The 20,581-nt window shown below is 39.2% G+C and overlaps 1 protein-coding gene across 10 annotated transcripts in view; it reads left to right on the top strand.

The window, feature by feature from the left end:
- The window catches only part of TLE1 (TLE family member 1, transcriptional corepressor), an 88,144-nt gene that overhangs the window by 45,100 nt on the left and 22,463 nt on the right, over positions 1 to 20,581 (top strand). For all 10 annotated transcript variants that reach the window (XM_054178062.1, XM_054178061.1, XM_054178060.1 and 7 more), the window contains 5 exons: positions 13,260 to 13,376; positions 16,206 to 16,259; positions 17,749 to 17,901; positions 18,714 to 18,858; positions 20,008 to 20,198. In XM_054178062.1, the coding sequence (XP_054034037.1) occupies positions 13,260 to 13,376; positions 16,206 to 16,259; positions 17,749 to 17,901; positions 18,714 to 18,858; positions 20,008 to 20,198 (660 nt within the window). The remainder of the gene's footprint in view (positions 1 to 13,259; positions 13,377 to 16,205; positions 16,260 to 17,748; positions 17,902 to 18,713; positions 18,859 to 20,007; positions 20,199 to 20,581) is intronic.

Below are 20,581 nucleotides of genomic sequence, written 5' to 3'. Positions count from 1 at the left end.
CTGCTATTGATACATTTATCTGTTGGAGATGGGCATGAGCAACTTCGAAGTAATTTCAAGTAATAAAGCTAATTCTGCTTGCTGATGTCCTAGGTGAATTTGGGCTTTGTGTTGTTGCTTTTTCTCAATTAGAAAAGAGAAGTAGGAAAAGTTGACATACATTTATGATACTAAGCATCTGAATTCTATTGCTGCTTTGTTTTTAATATTAGGGCTTGGCAATTATTTACTAGGAACTGCATTTTTTTTTTTACAGTCTTTTGTTTCTAGATTACTAAGCAAGAAACCTTTATTTCAAGTTTCTTAGTATTATTAGTGTTACTGTGGAAATAATTTTAAGCTGGGTTTTCTTCAGGCCTCAGAATTAAGGGCATATTTTTTGGAGAGGTACACTTTTGAGTTAAGCTAGTCAGGTGTTGGATTCTCAACAAGTTTTCTTGAGATCTAAGGAAGGAGTTTGGCAGCACATGCTGGTGTTAATGTACACACACATGTTCACAAGTGGGAGTGATGGCTTTATATTTTGCTTTAACTATTGTTTCCTCTCCTTGCTCTCTTCCCATCTGCCCCTGCCCTGTCCGTCACATGCTTTGCTTGAAGGTTTCTGAGTTTAAAATCAGGTACTTCACTATTACAAAATTTGGACTCTGAATTCATCTTATAGATGAGTATAGTTCTTGCCTGTGGAGGAACTGTGAAAAATCTAGCTTGTGCTGTGGGACAGTTGCAGTATCACTTACTTAGTTTACTTTATATGTCAATTTTAATTAAACAAAGTACATAAAATTATTTCTGCAGTTACTTGTAGCTTCATATGTGTAACTTGTGTTTTTTTTGGTTATCTTTTTATGCTGGGTTTGCCACAAAGTAGCCTTTGAACAATCTGAGGCTTTATTTAATGAAAAAACTTTGCTCTGTAGATACATTGAGCTTGTTACTATAATGGTTGTAGTTTCTTTTTGGTCCAAATGGAGACTAAGACATCATAATTGTTATAGATGACTCCTGGTAAAAGTTTTTGGTAAGTTTTATTGGCACTAAAAGATCTTAATAAGGTAATAAAATACAATAAAAGCAAGCAAAGCAACTGGTTGGGCATGTGAGGGTACAAAACTTCGCCCCACAGCAGCTTTACAATAGCTTTCTTCATCTTATATAGTTACATCATGTACATAAACAAACTTATGCTAAATAGAAGGCAGGCATATGATCATGAGTCTTAGAATAGGTGTGCAGATCCCTGCTCCCGTGCACTCTGTGTGGTAAGGGTCAAGTATCCACTTGCACGCATGCTCAGTCGTCCAGGCTTCTTATCTAAAGAAAACAAATTCTCAGTTCTTCTCCTCTGCCTTGGTGTCTCCAATTAGCCAAACACACTGTCTCTGTTTAAATCTGTAAAATATGCAGCTCCCCCTTTGTCCTCAAAACAGGCTCCTGCAAGCTCCTGACCCCCAGTGCCAGCGCACTCTGAATTCTCTACCTTTAACACAAATCACAGAATCACCAGTATATTCATAACAATCCTCCATTTTCTTTTTGTCACCATTGATTTGTGTTAAAATTTCCAGATATTTCATAACCTCCTTAATTGGATCATAATGAAGTTCCTCTATTTTGATCACCTTTAGATCATAACCATCTGCTTGTAACTTACTGGCATAAACAATTTTATCTAAAGGTCTTATCACTTTAAAACAACAATTACAAAGCATTACACAGATTAGTATTACAATTATTCCAACAGGTATTACAAACAAATGTTTAAACCAACTTATATTGGATAACCAAGATGTTAACTTATCCCATATTTCTTTAAATCCACAAGAAGTATCATCCATAGAAATCTGATGTAATATTTGATTGTGATCTGCAATCACTTAATGTAACTACAGATTAACATAACAACAACAGCTTACATTTATGACTACACATACAACATATAACAAATCCAAAGCTAACCTGTTCTGAGTAGATACTTTTGAGAGACGATTGACTTCAAACTATTAAGCTTTTGTTGCATCTGTGCTTGCATTCATCATCATTTCAGCTGCAGCAGAAAAATTTACCGTCGCTTTTTCAAGTTCACTAACCCCAAGCCAAGGCAGAAACCTAACAAAACTATGAAACTTGCTATGCCTGGTTGGTAGTGGATTTGCTCCCCTCTTGGTTCTTCTTGCAAAGCTCCTGAGTAATTCCTGTGGCTGATATACTATAGCACATCCTATAGCACATCTTCCTTGCCATTCTAAGGGTAATACCTTATAAGCATTTTTACCACATATCCAATACCATCCTGACCCAATAGGTATCAGCCATCCTTCAGGTATGTGTCCTTCCTTTCTGGTCTGATCAAGGCTCCCCATATTTGCTTCTTCCTAACTAATAAATTGTGAACACTTTGAATACTGCCCTATAAAAATTAGATTCCCACATCCAGGGTCAGTCCTATGTCCCCCTTAACTGAGATTGTGGAATCTCTGTACTATCCTTAAGGTGCTGGGCTTTTGGAATGCTTTTTGTATTTCTGTTGCATCAGGAAAGACTGTCCCTATCAAAGGAAACCTGTGTGCTGAATTCTCAGGTAGCTGGGAACATATCCAACAGTAAAAGGACACTGCTGCCTGTCCACTGCAGGCTTGAACCCACGATCCTGAGATTAAGAGTCTCATGCTCCACTGACTGAGCTGACTGTGCTCCCTTTCAACAACTGCAGATAAGTGTTCTGTTATCGTGCCTTTACTTCAGGTGGCGTTACAATCTTAGCTCCATAATGGCCTTTCAACCTACCTATCATTACTAATATTGGAAAAGAATTTATCCACACATGGGAACGTGGTCTTTGATTTTGATTGGACTCCTTATACAAAAATAGGGTTAGGATCAACATTAGGCTCCACCAGTGTATGTTAACTCTGCCTCCTTAGCCTACTGGGTGCAACCAGCAACCAGGTGTCATGTCTCCTTGGCAGCAGTTACATTCTTCAGGATCCCCACAGAGTCCTTAACCCACTTCAAGATTTCATTCGGAGTCTCTTCTCTACTTCCTCATTCAGCTTGTTTACCATTTCCCATTGTGCTTTTGTTATCTCAATTCCTTTTCCCTCAAAATCCTCTACAATAATTTTTCGTATGTCTCCCTTACTTTTTTCCTTCTACTAACCCTTTCAATTGTTCTTGGTATCCTTAACTAAAAATTTCTCTAGCCTTTATTTCCCACTTATGCTAATCCCTTTCAAGAATTTTCCAAGGGGATTTAAATCTTTTTTTCTTCACCACAAAATAAAGTTGCTATATTTAGCAATCCAAACTGCCTATTTTCAGGCCTAGTTTTACAGTTACAGCATTCAGGACAAAATACTCCTCAATTATAAGAGATACAAGACCATTTCTTACAACATTTAAAACATTTATAAGTTACCCATCCCCCATGAGTTCTATGATGCTTTATACACAGAATGAAATGGGGATATTCCTCAATGTTCTCTTGCAACACAGATTCAATATTACGCGCTATTGCATATATTTCAGGAGGTGGGTCTGTCTTGTAAGTTCCGGAGCTTTCAGACTGAGATGAAATGAATAAATGAAATAATAATTATAATGACAATAACACATCATTATAGTAATTACTTAAAGGGACTTAGGTAGCTTAGACTTAAAAGTCAATTACTCTCAATATAGTAATAATGAATAGTAATAGTAACACTAATAAAAGTAATAGTAACAGTAATAATACTTCACAGCCTGATAGTTAATAATTAAATCAAATCTTGGTTTGTATCAAAAACACTCTGTCCAGCAGGAGTTGGAAGTGATTATGCCACTGTACTTGACATTGATGAGGCCAGATGTTGAGTATTGTGTTCAGTTCTGGGCACCACATAGAGACATTGAGGTGCTGTAGGGAGTCCAGAGAAGGGCAAGAAGGGGTCTGGAGAGCAAATCTCATGAGGAACAGCTGAGGGAACTGGGATTATTTAGTCTGGGAAAGCAAAGTCTGAGGGGATAGCTTCTATAAAGACTTTATTGCTCCCTACAATTACCTGAAAGGAGGTTGTGATGATGTGGATGTTGGTCTCTTCTCTCAACTAGCAATAGGAAAAGAGGAAATAGCCTCAGGTTGCTCTAGGGCAGGTTTATATTGGATGTCAGGAAAAGTTTCTTAACTGAAGTGGTGGTCAGGCATTGGAACAAGGTGCCCAGGGGAGTGGTGGAATTACCATCCCTGGAGGAGTTAGGAAAACATGTAGTCATGGCACTTCAGGACATGGCTTAGTGGACATCATAGTGTTGCACTGACAATTGGACTTCTTGATCTTAGAGGTCTTTTCCAATGATTCACAGAATCGCCAAAGTTGGAAGAGACCTCAAAGATCATCAAGTCCAACCTGTCACCACAGACCTCATGACTAAACCGTGGCATCAAGTGCCACATCCAATCCCCTCTTGAACACCTCCAGGGAGGGGGACTCCACCACATCCCTGGGCAGCCCATTCCAATGACGAATGACTCTCTCTGTGAAGAACTTTCTCCTCACCTCAGGCCTAAACTTCCCCTGACACAGCTTGAGACTGTGTCCTCTTGTTCTGGTGCTGGTTGCTTGAGAGAAGAGACCAACCCCCTTCTGGCTACAACCACCCTTCATGTAGTTGTAAAGAGCAATACAGTCTCCCCTGAGTCTCCTCTCCTCCAGCAAAACAATCCCAGCTCCCTCAGCCTCTCCTCATAGGGCTTGTGCTCAAGGCCTCTCCCCAGCCTCGTTGCCCTTCTCTGGACACGTTCAATTGTCTCAATGTCCTTCTTAAACTGAGGGGCCCAGAACTGGACACAGGACTCAAGGTGTGGCCTAACCAGTGCAGAGTACAGGGGCACAATGACTTCCCTGCTCCTGCTGGCCACACTATTCTTGATGCAGGCCAGGATTCCATTGGCCCTTCTTGGCCACCTGCTGGCTCATGTTCAGCCAGTTGTCCATCAGCACCCCCAGGTACCTTTCTGCCTGGCTACCCTCCAGCCACTCCGACCCCAGCCTATAGCCCTGCATGGGGTTGTTGTGGCCAAAGTGCAGCACCCAGCACTTGGATTTGTTGAGTGCCATCCTGTTGGACTCTGCCCATCGGTCCAGTCGGTCGAGGTCCCTCTGCAGAGCCCTTCTGCCCTCTAACAGATCAACATAAATTCTGTGATTAAATTAAACTGATAGCTGGATATGGGTAAAATTGACCATAAAACTCTTAAGATACAATGTTGCATTAGAATCTTGACAACAGTAGATGATGTCTTCAGTGACAGAATTATCATTCATGTGATAGTCAAATTCACATCTGGCTAAAACAATCAGCCGTGAGTGATCTGAACTTTTCTAATTCTCCTGTATTTATAATGGGTTTCTTTCTAATGTAAAAAAAAAAAAAGTTTTTGAGGACAAATTTGTCACAAGTGCACAAGGCATGCAAGCAGATTGTTTTTATTATTGCACGAGAGTCAACATCTGGGACAAGAATTTGATTTCCAGAGTAATATTTTAAGTGTAACAGTACTGCCAGCAATCCTAACAAAGGTTTGCTTCCGTCATCCAAGACACCAAAGCCCATGCTGTTTGTTAGTTATCTAAATTAACCATGATATTTGTTGTTGCTGCAGTTCTAAAGTGTAATTTTCATAAATTGTTTCTAATGTGACCTTCCAGTATCATCAGTAGAAGCTGATACCTTTAAATATGCAAGTTTGAAAGATTGTATTGTACTGCTTGCCTGTTTGGTTTTATATTGAGGTTTGGTAGGTTTGGTCTGTTTTTTGGTTTTGGTTTGTTGTGTTTTGGTTTTTTGATGTAGCTTTGACTTAAAGTATGTTGTGGCATATTATTTGAGCAAATTTGTTTTTAATCAAGATCTGGTTTGTTGTTTTTTGTGGTTTTTTTTAAACTCCTGAGGCAAATAAGTAGTCATGAGCATTTATGTATTGCATGTTTAGAAATAATTCATGTTACATTAATATTCATGTGTTCATAAAGGAATAGAAAAGTATAGTGATTTAATCTTGATTGTCATCAATGTGCACTTTCCTTACTTGCTATATCTAAGGGAGAAGGGCTATGTTTTAATGTTTTTATATATATTACTTAAAGATTCAGGAAGTAAAAGGAAATTCTTTGTAAATGTTTATTTCTGAAACACGCAATGCTAAGTTAGTAATAGCAGTATGCTTCATATATGAACTGCTGAAATTACTTGGTAAAATTTAAATTACAGGACTATCTAGGTAGTGGTGGGTGAGTCTTGGCTGATACAGCTCTAACCATCCAAAACCAGGTAATGTGGCATGCAGATGCCCCTAATATTGTGACAGTCTGACTGTAGGTAATGAAGCCAGGTAGAGTGAATTCTGCACTTGAAGCTTAATAAAGGTTTTGGAGACATCAATACAAAATAGCTTCTATGTCCACTTTTTTCCCCCTCTAGGTGACATACTGGCAGCATTTTTTGAACTTGTCTTAGGTGTTACCACTTCTCTTAGAATGGTCTGGGTTGGAAGGTACCTCCAAAGGTCATGTAGTCCAACCCCCTCTACAGCAAGCAGAGGCATCTTCAACTAGCTCAGGATGCCCAGAGTCCTATTGAGCCTCACTTTGAACATCTCCATGGATGGGGCCCCAACCACCTCCCTGGGCAGCCCAGTGTTCCACTACTTTCATGGTGAAGAACCTGTTAGCGGGACAGAATGTATTCCGGACAGCTGGCCAGCTCTGGCAGGAGCCAGGGAGCAGCATAGCTCCTCTGTGTTCCAGGAGTGGGTAGTTAGAGATCTCCTCAGCCGCTTGGATCCCCACAAGTCCATGGGACCAGATGGGATCCATCCTAGGGTGCTGAGAGAGCTGGCAGATGAGATGGCCGGGCTGCTCTCCATCATTTTTCATCAGTCCTGGCTTACTGGAGAGGTCCCAGAAGACTGGAAGCTGGCCAGTGTGGTGCCCATCCACAAGAAGGGCCAGTTGGATGAGCCAGGGACTTATAGGCCTGTCAGCCTGACCTCAGTGCCAGATAAGATTATGGAAGAGGTCATCTTGAGTGCAATCACACAGCACTTCCAGGATGGCCAAGGGATCAGGCCCAGCCAGCATGGATTTAGGAAGGGCAAGTCCTGCCTGACCAACCTGATCTCCTTCTATGATCAGGTGACCCGCCTGGTGGATGTGGGGAAGACTGTGGATGTAGTCTACCTGGACCTCAGCAAGGCCTTTGACACCGTCCCCCACAGCAAACTCCTGGCTAAGCTGTTATCCCATGGCTTGGAGAGGAGCACACTGCTTTGGGTTAGGAACTGACTAGAGGACCAAGCCCAGAGAGTAATGGTGAATGGTGCCACATCCAGCTGACAGCCAGTCATTAGTGGTGTGTCCCAAGGATCAGTGCTTGGCCCCATGCTTTTTAACATCTTTATTGATGATCTGGATGAGGGCATTGAGTCAATCATCAGTAAATTTGAAGACGACACCAGGCTGGGGGCAGGAGTTGGTCTGCTGGAGAGTAGAGAGGCTTTGCAGAGTGACCTTGACAGGCTAGACAGATGGGCACAGTCCAACAGCATGACATTTAACACATCCAAGTGCTGGGTTGGCACACATTGGCCACAATAACCCCATGCAGTGCTACAGGCTAGGGTCAGAGTGGCTGGAGAGTGGCCAGGCAGAGAGGGACCTGGGGGTACTGGTCAACAGTAGGATGAACATGAGCCAGCAGTGTGCCCAGGCAGCCAGGAGGGCCAATGGCATCCTGGCTCGCATCAAGAACAGTGTGGCCAGCAGGAGCAGGGAGGTCATTCTGCCTCTGTACACTGCACTGGTTAGACCACACCTTGAGTGCTGTGTGCAGTTCTGGGTCCCTCAGTTTAGGAAGGATGTTGACTTGCTGGAGCATGTCCAGAGAAGGGCAACAAAGCTGGTGAGGGGTTTGGAACACGAGCCCTATGAGGAGAGTCTGAGGGAGCTGGGGTTGCTTGGCCTGGAGAAAAGGAGACTCAGGGGTGACCTTGTTGCTCTCTACAACTGCCTGAAGGGAAGTTGTAGACAGGCAGAGGTTGGTCTCTTTTCCCAGGCAACCAGCACCAGAACAAGTAGACACAGTCTCAAGCTGCACCAGGGGAGGTTTAGGCTGGAGATTAGGAAGAAGTTCTACACAGAGAGAGTGATTGTCCATTGGAATGAGCTGCCTGGGGAGGTGGTGAAGTCACCATCACTGGAGGTCTTCAGGAGGAGACTTGATGGGGTGCTTGGTTGCGTGGTTTAGTTGATTAGGTGATGTTGGATGATAGGTTGGACGCGATGATCTTGAAGGTCTCTTCCAACCTGGTTTATTCTATTCTATTCTGTTCCTAACATCAAATCCAAATCTACTCTTCTCTAATTTGAAGGCATTTCCCCTCATACTGTCACTGCAGGCTTTTGTAAACAGTCTCTTTGTGTTCTTGTAGGCCCCCTTCAGGTACTGGAAGGCTGCTATTAGGTCTCCCTGGAGTGTCCTCTTCTCCACGCTGAATAACCCCAGCTCTCTCAGTCTGTCTTTGTAGCAGAGGTGCTCCAACCCCCTGATCATTTTCGTGGCCCTCCATTGGACCCTCTCCATCAGGTCCACATCCTTCCTACATTGAGGGCTCCAGACCTGCACACGAGAACACAGTAAAGTGGCAGAATCACCTTTCTGGATCTGCTGGTAGCACATCTTTTGGTGCAGCCCTGGATGTGATTGGCCATCTGGGCTGCAAGTGCACATAGTCTGCTCATCCATCTTCGCATCCATCAGTACCCCTAAGTTCTTTTCCACAGGGCTGCTTTCTATTATTCATCCCCTAGACTGTATTTGGTAGCAGGTATTGTTCTTCCCACTGCTTATCCTCTTTGCACAGCATAGAAATACAGGTATTCTGAAGCATTCTATTGTATCAGTAATAATTTGTATACAGTGCAACCTGATTTCATTATGTACTTGGGATTTGCATTAAGGTTGATATTTATCTTTTATCCCAATGAAAAACACTGAGCTTGCTTTCCCCAAGATGTAGAAAATATTCATAGACTTTACAGGATTTTTTTTTCTTCATAGTTAAGCAGAAATGTTGCTATTGCTTTGTAAAGCAAATGCTCTTTTCTTATGGTAGAAAAGTATTTTGTGTCCTTAGCTATCTGTTCTATTCTTGCCCATCCACTCTTGAAGAAGCCAAGCACAATTGATTTCTCTTTTTGGTTGATATTATATGCAAGTTGTTTGGTTTGTGCTTTAATGCTTTTAAGCGAGGGGGTGAAATCATAAAGAGAGTTATATGAAAATGTAGGGTACTTTTTAGTGCAAAGAAAGTATCATTTTCCAAATATTTAACTTGTAACTGAAAAACGTTAATTTCTTCAGTTTCTTTTTGTTGTCTCTGTCAGCTTAAAAACACATTTGGATGTTACAATCTTGATGCAAACCACAAATTGTTTACACAGAAGAGCTGGGAGATGCTGTTTAGTTTGTAGCAGATGAAGCTGATGATGGACAAAAAGATTGGGGTGATCTGGTATAAGTTTCTATGAATATCTTGATTATGACAAAAATAAACTAGAAAATATTGAAATCAACAGAGGCCTTTATTCCTGTTGATGTCTCCTGATTATCGGATCAATGTGGAGAGAGTGATTTAAATCCACTTAGGCTTCTAGATTTCCTTGCTTCTAATATGAATATACTAGTCTAAATGTAACTTAAAATGTTGGACAAGAAGAGGATGAAGGCAGTAGCTTTCCATCACCTGTAATTTTGAACAAAACCTACCAAATTTGTAAGCCAACTTTTACGTTTTTGACATGTGTTTGAAAGAAACATATTCAACAAATGGAAGCCTACGATTTTTCAGCTGAATTAACTGTCTGCAATATTCTTGCATCTTACTAGGAGCTACTTAAGTGCTAGTTTCTCTTCCAGCATCCACTACATTTCTGTCACTGAGTCTTAACAATTAGTAGTGGGACTGCTGAGCAACTGATATTTGAGTTGTAGATGTCAGACTTGATCATGTTTTGCTTATCCAACATGGGATTAGTTCCTGTCTGCATGGGTTCTCTGTATGTAGTATTCGTGTGTAGTGCAGAAGTACAGGTCCAGTGTAGTAGTGGTTAAATAAACAGTGTCCTTATTTGGTGACCAAGGCAAGCATGAGCTGTCAGCTGTAATGGCAGGTGGTTGCAGTTGGTTTGGATGAACAGTGAGTCAGTGAATGACCAAGCATGAAACCAGTGTGTGTGTGTCTTTGGGGGAAGGGGCAGTGGGAGGGATTAAGAAACCCAGCACTAGAGGCGGTCTCAATTGTGATAAGGTGTAGTTGAACCATGAGCACAAATGCAATGTAAATACTATTACGAAATTACTTTAATGATTATCAAAAAGTTATTTGTCAGTTGTGTATATTCTAGTGAGCTGTCTATTTATAACTGGGACTCTCAGCCTGCACTTCTGGCACACATACTTGTGATCGGGAAGTAGTTCCTGTGGGGAAGGGCTTGACAAGGAACTTAAAACAAATATGAACTCTAATAGAAGTGTAATGAGTAAAGGTGACTTTTAGTAGGCTGCCCTTGCTGTTACCTGAATGATAACATTATGATGGCAAGATATGTCAGTAGTCCAGGGATTATAACAACCTCTGTCAGTTCTTATTTCCTTTCTTTCCTTAGTGTTTTGTCTACAATATTTGCTAAAAATATACATGTTTTCATATTGTTGCATGAACTCTTACAGAAGTAGTGATTTAAACTGTGGCAATAGGTTACAGTAGCAAGCTACTTTTTCATGATAAATTGTATTTTACCTGACTTAAATCACAGTTCAAAATTTCTTGTATTTTTAAGAGAATCAAAATAGCAGTTTTTTGTTTGTTGAGTTTACTGGTAAATTTTACCAGAGTAACATCATGCTTTTACTTGCAACTGCCAGTATAGCTGTTGTGAAATAAGCTGCTCTGCCACAGCTTCTAATGTGGATGTTTTGATTCCAGAAAGTAGTGCTTTAAAGTAACCTGGTAAGTTAGAGGCTGGAAGTGCAAATATAACCATAGGGGAGACATTTTGTGGAATAGGCTTGTGAGGATTGTAGCCTGTTACTGTAAGTAAGCCATCAGTCTTTGGAGGGAAAAATCAAATCTAAACCTTTGTTTGGCTTTCAGACACAATGGGAGCTAGGTGCAACTAGGAGTTTCACAATTTTGAAATTCTACAACAAAAACCACACAGAATATTGTCAGCATTGCCTACAAAGTTTTTACATTAAACCAGAAAAAAAAAAATATCCATTGAGGTTAGGCACATTTGATGCCAAAATTTGCAAGCTGTTCCTTACACTTCTGTGAAGTAACTTCACATAGCAGGGTTGCTGGATTTTCCCAGCTGCTGCCACTTTGCCATCTTCCCATTATTCACACTTAATTCTAGCAATTTAAAATGAGAGATAGTTTATTCACTTTATTCCATTTGCCTATAATGTTTTGTTCTAAGGTCCTCACTAGTACAATAGATTTTCAAAATTATTTTTAAGGGAAGTACCTCTTAACTAAAAGTCTTCCCTCATTAAGAAAAGGCATTTGCAGTACTCAAATCTCTGGTTAAGTTTGAGTTGACAGCTTGCTGCTTCAGGTGTTTCTACTGCTAGAGACATGATGGATTTGATATTAAAATGTCAAAGATAGGCTTTAGTGTTTTTCAAAATAGTGATTTCCTGAGTTTGTGTGCATCTGGGAGGAGACTGTATTTGTCAAGGCAATTAGTTCAGTGATCCAACAAGCCCACCTTTCAGCTGCAAAACATTAAAGATACTATTTTGAGCTTCTTTATACTGAATTTTGTTAGACTCTCCTATATACTGTAAGTAAGCCCCTTGGCATTTGTTAAGCTTGAGTAGTCATGAATAAAACAGCTTAGAGTTGGCTTTAAAGTGTGGCTTCTGAAGTACAAAAAAGAGGATTCAGAATACCTTATGTACCCTGTTTTGTTTTCCTTCTCCTTGGAACTAAACATTAATGTCTGAGCAAAGCTACCATGATGCTCTCAGGTTTTGAAGAGGAAGCTATTCAATGCACAGTTCACTAGGTATTTTATTATATATTAATGATATATTACAAGTAAATATTTGTGACTCTCGGATGTTATTTCCTTTGAGGGCTTACTCTTAATATATATGTCAGTATTAGACTTTTTTCTTTTGAGAGATGTGTATGTCTGTAAATGTGTATTTTTTTACTTAAGCGTTCACATAAATATATATGTAAGCATATACTTGGCATATACCAGACTTAGCAGCTCTCTGTGAAAGTAGAATTTTTTTCTCCCCTCATTCAGTATTGTTCACAGCATTAACACATCACTGAACAAATTGCTCTCTTGCATATGCTAATCATGCACTTAAAAGAGCTCATTGTAACACGTTTAATGCTTTAGCTGGAGGGAGATGGAAATGGCAATCCCATCACAGGCATGCCAAATTGTCATATGACTGAAAAATGTCTAAAATGTCTTTCTATTTGGGTCAACAGTTTGTACTTAGCATACCTTATCATGAATGAAAGCAGTTAGTTTGAGGAAAAGATTAGTCTTTGCTTTTGTCTTTCATGTGTGTGTTGGTCTAAGTTTTTTAGATCAAGTCTTATTAAAAAACAGTTTAGCCTTAATTTCACACTTCTAGTGAATGTTATGCTGGAAGTAGAAATACTTGATCTTTTTTAAAAATATATTTGTTGAAGACATTCAGTGGGACTTTACCAAAGCTAACAAATGATTACTGCATAACCTTCTTTGGTAAACATTTAAAGTCTTAAAGGCAAGTAGACACATCTGCATGTATAGACATATCAAAGGCTCGTCTATTTATGGTGGTCTAGAAGAACAATCAATTTGAGTGACATTTAGTAAGGCTCTTTCATTATATGGGATCTGTATATTTTAAAGCCATGTAGCTGTTACCAGCTCATGAATAAACATCTTGCCTGCCTCCTAAACAATAAATTCAGTTGAATGAAGCAACTAAACTTTTGGTAAGTTGAACTATGAAAAGCCAAACTTTTTGGAATGCATGAATCTGTATGTGTTTGCCTGGACAACTTTGAGTTGAGTTAAATTAAATAGAATGCAAGACTATGTAGGTATCATTTTTCTGAATCATCTGTCATGTTTAATTTGAGGTTCTTAAGTATATATGAAGGAATCTTGAAAGAAATTTTTGATTGTCTTTTTTTTTAGAGTAATTCTGTATTGGTCCCAGACAGTCTGCGAAGCACAGATAAACGCAGGAATGGCCCTGAATATGCCAATGACATCAAAAAGAGAAAGGTGGATGATAAGGATTCCAGCCATTATGTAAGCAAATCTCTGTCAAAGAAATTATTGATTTATTTGCAAATACTGTGTTTGTATGAGGAGTCACAGAGTGGTAAAGAGCAAGGCAATATTTTTTCTGAGGCTGATAAAGTGCATGAAAATAGGAGCTAGAGAGACCATTATTCATGTTGTAGGAAGAGTAGTGACTGAATAGTTTCAGCCTATTGTCAGGTACTACTCTTCAATACAGAATGGTGAGTCAGGAGTAGCTGTTTTGGAATTCAGAAGTGCTCTGGAATATTTCTGAGAGTTTGAGCAAGAAATCTGTTCTGGACTGCTCTAAAACCTGCATATTTGTTGGAAATGTAGGCTTTTGTTGATTTGGAGAGCTTTAGTACATTTTTCCAATGTGAAATATTACCATGTTATATAAAAACTACCATCTGCAGTCTGTGTTGTGAGATTGTACCAAGTTACACCGGTCTGCTTTTGTTTGATATGACAGAGGGTTGACATAGGCTTTGGACTTCAAGTCTAAATGCTCAGCCAAATCACAGGATGTTACTTGGACAGGCTTTAGACACTGATGTGAGAGAGTACCTTTAAGCAAAACTTAAATCTTTGACATAGCAATCATGTGGCAAATAATCTGGTTTATATAAATCCAATCACTAATTAGGACTTTCTGGATACTGAAGTACAAAGGAAATTCAGATACCACTTTATTTCATTTGTATTTGATAGGGTTGTTTCTCTCCACATGAACTCTTGAGTAGCTACTCAATAACCCTGTTCTGAATAACTCTGTGCATTGTGGTGATGTAGTACTTTACAGTTTTTATTCTAATAATCTAGCTTTGATAGCTGAACAGTTTGGCAAACTTCCCCATGTTATTCCCTCAACTTTAAGGGTTTGATTGTATGGGCATATTTCGTTTTGAATACTAGAAGATTAGGCATAGTTACATTTGATTTAAAAAACAAACAAACAAAACAAAAACAGAGCAAGAAGTTGTTTACCTTGCTTGTTTCTCTTGCCTTTCTACTGGAAAGAAATTGGAAGGATGCTATTGCAGTATAGAAGCAGTTTGTTTTAAATGCATGGTTCCATTTCCTGTTCTCTTGAAATGGGTTTTGCAGATAAAGGCAGAAGCAAAATAAAGAATTGGGTAAAACGAGGATGTTTGAAAGTTTTAGGTTTATTCGAATCTGAAGAAGATCTTTGTTTTTAAAGGTTCTGGTGTTCTGCAAATGCACAGCTGCTGATTTCAAGCTCATTTTAGATAACACAATTTCATGGATAAGGAAGTACTGGTTTTGTCAGAAGATAAACTGGTTGTAGCAATCAGTGCTTTTAGAAATAAGGTGCAAAATGCAGTTTGTTTGTTTAAATTTGGGGGGTTTTAAATTTTTTTGCTTCTGACTAATTTACATGGTAGAACCTGTGAGTTTTAGTGAGGAGAATCTTCTGATATTCATAGTACCAGTAGGATGGCAAAGTCAATGGGGAATGCATTTATTTCATCATTGTTTTGCAGCTATTTTTTTCTGTATTCAGGGGCAATATTTCTGGTGAGCAAGAGCCTACTGTGCTCCCACGTGCTAAATGTGTCTAAAGTGTTCTTATTTTCTGGGCACTTCACGCCTTTCCAGAGGCAGCAGATAACCAGGGCTGAAGCTTTGCTGTAGCTTTTCCCTTTGCACTTTGGTTGGACAGCTTCCTGAGTGGCAAATAGAGTCACCATTCTGTCTTTAGTAGCACTCTTGCATCCCTCACATGTTTGCAGTATTTTTTTGAGCAATACTCAGCTACTAATGCAGATGGAAAGGGCTGAAACTATCTGTTGGGGTGTTTTGGGGTTGGTTTGTTTGGTTTGTTTTTCAGTCAATGGCCTTTATATCAGTGTTAAGTGTGATAGCCCAGACACTTTGAAAGCTAGAGATGGTGACAGTTTGAATAATCTTGTATGTCTGATTTGTTTGCCTAGAAACTTTCTAACTAACAGTATCATTATTAGCAATGTCAAAACTGCTCACATGAAAATTTTGACACTCACTTGATTTTGTTGTTTACATGTTTTGATTTGAGTCAAGACTCATCTTCTGGTTGAACCACCATGTTGCTCTGAAGAAGTCACTAGACCACTGTGTAGCACAGAGTGTGTCTACTGGGGCGTCCCAGCTCATGTCGGAGATAGGGGCCAGGAGGCACTTGAATAACAGCTACTGTGAGGCACGAGAGCAGTACAGTGAACACAGATTTTTGTGAAACAGTAAAAATGCAGCTTTTCAAGGCACAGTAAAACTTTTCTGTTTAGAAATGTCAAGGTATTTGGGTTTTTTTTAAAGCGGAAATACTGAAATGCCTTGGCATTTCTGAAGCTTTTCCTTCCCTAGAGCTTTCAACTGTAAAGCTTTGCTTTCTGGAAAAGAAGAAATACTGTCCTAACACCTTGACAAAGTTGATTCTTCAATAAAAAGCTGAAAAACTCTGGCTTTGTAATATCTGTTGGGGGTTTTAGGTATGCACAAGAAGTAATTTTCTTAAGATTAACACATAAGATTAGCATATAAGCAGAATGAGTTTCTTTCAGGACTAGTCGTAAAACTGTTTATCAGGGTAATAAGAAGGTGTTTTGGACCATTTTGTACTGATGGTGAGACCATCACACTTTGACTTAGTTCTACCTTATTTGATTTTTATTACTGGAGCAGAAATAAGGTGTTGTTTTATTGTGGTCATTTTTTTCACTATTGCTAATAATTGTTTAGGAAAAACAAAAAAAAGTCTGAGTAGATGTGTAGCCTTTCTCATTGGGGCTCTTAATGTACTAATTGAAATGAACACTATTTATTTATTTTTAACAGGACAGTGATGGCGACAAGAGTGATGATAACTTGGTTGTAGATGTATCCAATGAGGTAACTTTTTTCATCTTTGTAGTCTTGACATTTGCCCAAAGATTAAAGGAAAAATTACATGTAGATTTTCAGAAGAAAAAATACCCCCTCTGTGGATATGTTGAAATATTCACAATTTCTTTTTCACTTGTATTGCAGTTAATATGCCTTCCTCTGATCTTTATTTGGTTACTGTCTCAGCTTTCCTTCTGCTGCTTTGTCCAGGTCTGTTCCCTCCACAGTCAACATTTTCACAACTGCTCTGTAGTGGGGGGAGTTGTGAAATGTAGGTGGAAGGCTGAGGTTTTCAAATTACTGTCTTCAACTGAAAAAGAAGGACATTACCTAACCTTGCATGTAATAGGACCAAACATTTTTTGGTACCTTAAGAATTACTAGTATTTTAACATCCTGTGTTAAAGACACATTTTCTAGAAAAGTTTTTTTTTTTTTTTAAATTACTTCATTCTAACCTCAGCTGACTTCAGTGAGCTCACCAAATTTTCCAGAGGTGGTAGTCACCTTTTTGTCGCTCCAAGGCAGGGATTTGTCAGTGGCATGAGGACGAAGGGATATGCCTTCACTTTTCTTCACCTTTTATTTCATAAAACAAAGTAATTTAGGGAGCCTGAAAGTAGTGGTGAAATTATTCTGTTCTATGACAAGTACAGGAGAGAAGCTGACAGAAGAACTGTCTTCACCGGCTCCAGGTGCCTAATAATGTCAGCCGAGTAGAAAAATAGGTACCAGTTAGGGATTTTAGAGATCCTTTCAGAAGCCCTGCTTAAAATGAAACTGCTCAATAATCAATCAGTAGACTTCGTGCCCTCTTGTGAGGACTGTTTCCTCCCTTCTGCTATTCTCATGAGCAAAAGGAACCATAGCATCATAGCTTGCTGGGCTGGCTATTCAGGCTAAAGTAAATGTACAGAGTACCTCTGGAATAGAGGCTGAAATGTGATTTCAGTTTTTCCTGTAGATTTAATTAGCAAGGCAATTGCAGATGGTATTTAGAAACAAGTGAGATACCATGGCTTAGAAAGCATACATCTTTTTCTCTTCATTGGAATACAGAGACAAGCAAGGTTTGTGCAGCCTAGAAGAGATTATTGAAGTATTTATTGTCACTTGCAGGGCATGAAGAGTATACATGAAATAAACAGTGTAAACATACTGTTGGTCTTCTTGCTCTAATGTATTGTGCATGCTTGCTTTAGTTTGTATAGGTATACTTAGATTGCAGGCTCTATACTTGGAGGCAACTTATGATTATATGTAGTGTAAAACTGAAGCAGATTGCTTGCTTTATGAATTTCTGTATACCTCCAAATTGATGAAGGGACTTCAGCTTTTTTTGTACAGAGGGAAAAAAATCTCTTGCCATTTGAATGTACTTAAATTCTTCTAGTGATTTTTTTTTTTTTTTTTCCCCTTCCTAGACTTCTTAGTGGTCTTTGTGTAGCAATCCATGACAAAGTTCTGTGCTGTTCTTCCCTTTCCATTGTCTTAGGATCCTTCTTCCCCACGGGCAAGTCCCACTCATTCACCACGTGAAAATGGTACAGATAAAACCCGCCTGCTGAAGAAGGATGCCTCTAGCAGTCCAGCATCTACGGCCTCTTCAGGAAGTTCCACTTCCCTTAAATCCAAAGAAATTAGTCTTGTAGGTAGCAGCTTGTTGTCTAGATAAATACTCTTCTTTCTTGTAAAGTCTAACTGTACATTTTGCAACTGCTTGTGTCAGAAAAGTACACATGTGGCTTTAAAGATTTGAAGCTGAAATAGACTACTATTTTTTCAGACCTTTATAATATTGTAATGCTTTTCTTTTTCAACAGTATTTTCTGCTTAATTAGTACTTCTGTAATTTCCTACATTGCTGTTATGAGTTGCAAATGTATTAGAAAGTACAAGAGCACCTTAAGCATTATTCTTTCTTGAGCAGTTAAACAGGGTCTGTATATAGAAGTTCTCCATGTTTTTCTTACACTCTACTGAATAAATTGTTACTGTTCAAAAACTTTTCCTGCAGCATCACTAGTAATTTGATCAGATTATCTGTACCTTTCTGTCACAATTTTTTGGTACTCTCAACTACAGTGTTATTTTGGTTTTGTACTTAGACTGTGTCCAAAAATAATTGACACAATAATGACTTCAAGCTAAAATAAATTGCTGATGTGTACTTCAGTGTGCTGGGAAAAAACTAGCTCTGGCATTTTTATTTAATTTTTTTTCATGCCAGTGGAAGAAGGAAAATTAACTTTCTATGCATCTTTATTTTAATTTTGGCAGGAGTCAGAAAGGTCAGCATTTCTCTCTCACAAGTTAATTTTGTCAGCATTGCATGGATTTATGAAAATTGGCTGAGGGAATAGGTAGTAAGTGCCCAGCATCCCAGCTGCTGTTGTGATAAATTATATAATATGGCCTGGATTAAAAATAATACTCACTTAATTTGTTTAATGATACCAGCATGAAAAAGCCAGCACGCCTGTTCTAAAATCCAGCACACCAACTCCTCGAAGTGATGTGCCAACCCCAGGCACTAGTGCAACTCCAGGACTTCGTCCAGGCCTTGGCAAGCCTCCAACAATGGACCCTCTGGTTAACCAAGCTGGTAATGCATTATGTCACATGTCACTATGGTTCTAAAAATAATCTTTTTTTTTTTTTTTGTTACTTATGAATGTTAACTAAATTTATTACTTTGTTCTTGGTATCAAGAGAGGGCTTAATGAGAAGCAGATGTTTGGATTATCAAGAGTTTGGTATCTTTCTAGCTCTTACCCTTCTTTGTTTACTTGTGTGTATCAGTTTTGCAAATAACTTTGAGACTGAATGCATTATAAAAAGGCTTCTCAGAAATTTCTGGTATTTAGTCTGAATGCAATCTTTTCATCACTTCTGAGTCTTCTAATATCTGCCACAGTGTAAATCTTGACAAATACAGTAGGAAGTTTACTTTTTCTGTTGAGGCTGTACAGCACAATTGCTTTAGACACAATTGCTTTACACAAGTTGTGTAAGACATGTCTTACTGCTTCATTTGGCAATGGAGAGATTAATATAAACAGGGAAATATTACAGAAATGGAAATAGATAATGGTAGAATAGATTTAGAGGTAAAGAGCAAGTTCAGACTTCAGTAGAGCTTATTTAGACCAAGGGAAAAGAGATGGTGGTTTTCACAGAATTTGAAGGAACCCCAAGGATTATCTAGTTCAAACTGCTCTGCTGTGGGCAGGGACACCCTCTGCTAGATTAGGATGCCCAGAGCCACATCCAGCCTGGCCTTAAAAACATCCAGGGATGGGACTTCCAATTTGTTCCAGTGTCTCATCACCCTTATGATAAAGAATTTCTTCCTAACATCTAATCTAAATCTACCCTCCTCTAGCTTGGATCCATTCCCCCTAGTCCTGTTACTACCCAACACCCTAAAAAGAAAAGTCCCTCACCAGCTTTCTTGTAGGCCCCTTTCAGATACTGGAAGGCTACAATAAGGTCTCCTTGGAGCCTTCTCTTCTCCAGACTGAACAACCCCAACTCATAGGAGAGGTGTTCCAGCCCCCTGATCATCCTTATTGTCCTTCTCTGGACACATTTCAGCATGTCCATATCTTTCTTGGTTTATAAATTATGACAGTGTTTCTTGGCAGTGTATATCAGTGGGGGAGGTTAAGTATTGTAGGGGCAAAAAACTTTTGTTTTCTTCCCCATATGTAGTAGTATTTAAATAAAACTACTTGAAGTCATTGTTCTGTAGCTGCAGGTTTGCGGACACCATTGGCAGTACCAGGACCATACCCTGCTCCATTTGGAATTGTACCTCATGCTGGCATGAATGGAGAGCTAACCAGTCCAGGGGCAGCCTATGCCAGTCTACACAATATGTCACCTCAGATGAGTGCTGCTGCTGCTGCAGCTGCTGTGGTTGCCTATGGAAGATCTCCTATGGTAGGCCTTTAAGTTGCATGCAATCTCAATTGTGTGAGTTTTGGTTCATTGAGAAGAGCTATATGCTTCATTTAATAACAGTCAAATTCCCAAGTTACAGCAGCACCAAAGGCTTGACAGCTTCACTCTGTGTTTCACTTTGCTACTTGGCTGGAGAAACAAATTCGTAACATGAAAACAAAGAATCATGGTGTACTTATGTATGCTTTCCTTTTTTCTCTGTTTCATCAGTGGCTTTGATTGTTTAATAAGTGACAAAATATTTAATGCCTTAAATTAAAAGGTAGTTTTGGTAGCTGCAAAGTATTTAATTGGTGTGGTGAACATCTGCTTTTCTCTTGCCAAACCAGTTTTGTGTTCTGTACAGATGTAACAAATGAATC

Source organism: Dryobates pubescens, chromosome Z (assembly GCF_014839835.1).
Source record: "Dryobates pubescens isolate bDryPub1 chromosome Z, bDryPub1.pri, whole genome shotgun sequence".
Taxonomy (NCBI): Eukaryota; Metazoa; Chordata; class Aves; order Piciformes; family Picidae; genus Dryobates; species Dryobates pubescens.
The sequence above is the reverse complement of the archived record's forward strand: the minus strand, read 5'-3'. Positions and strand labels throughout refer to the sequence as shown.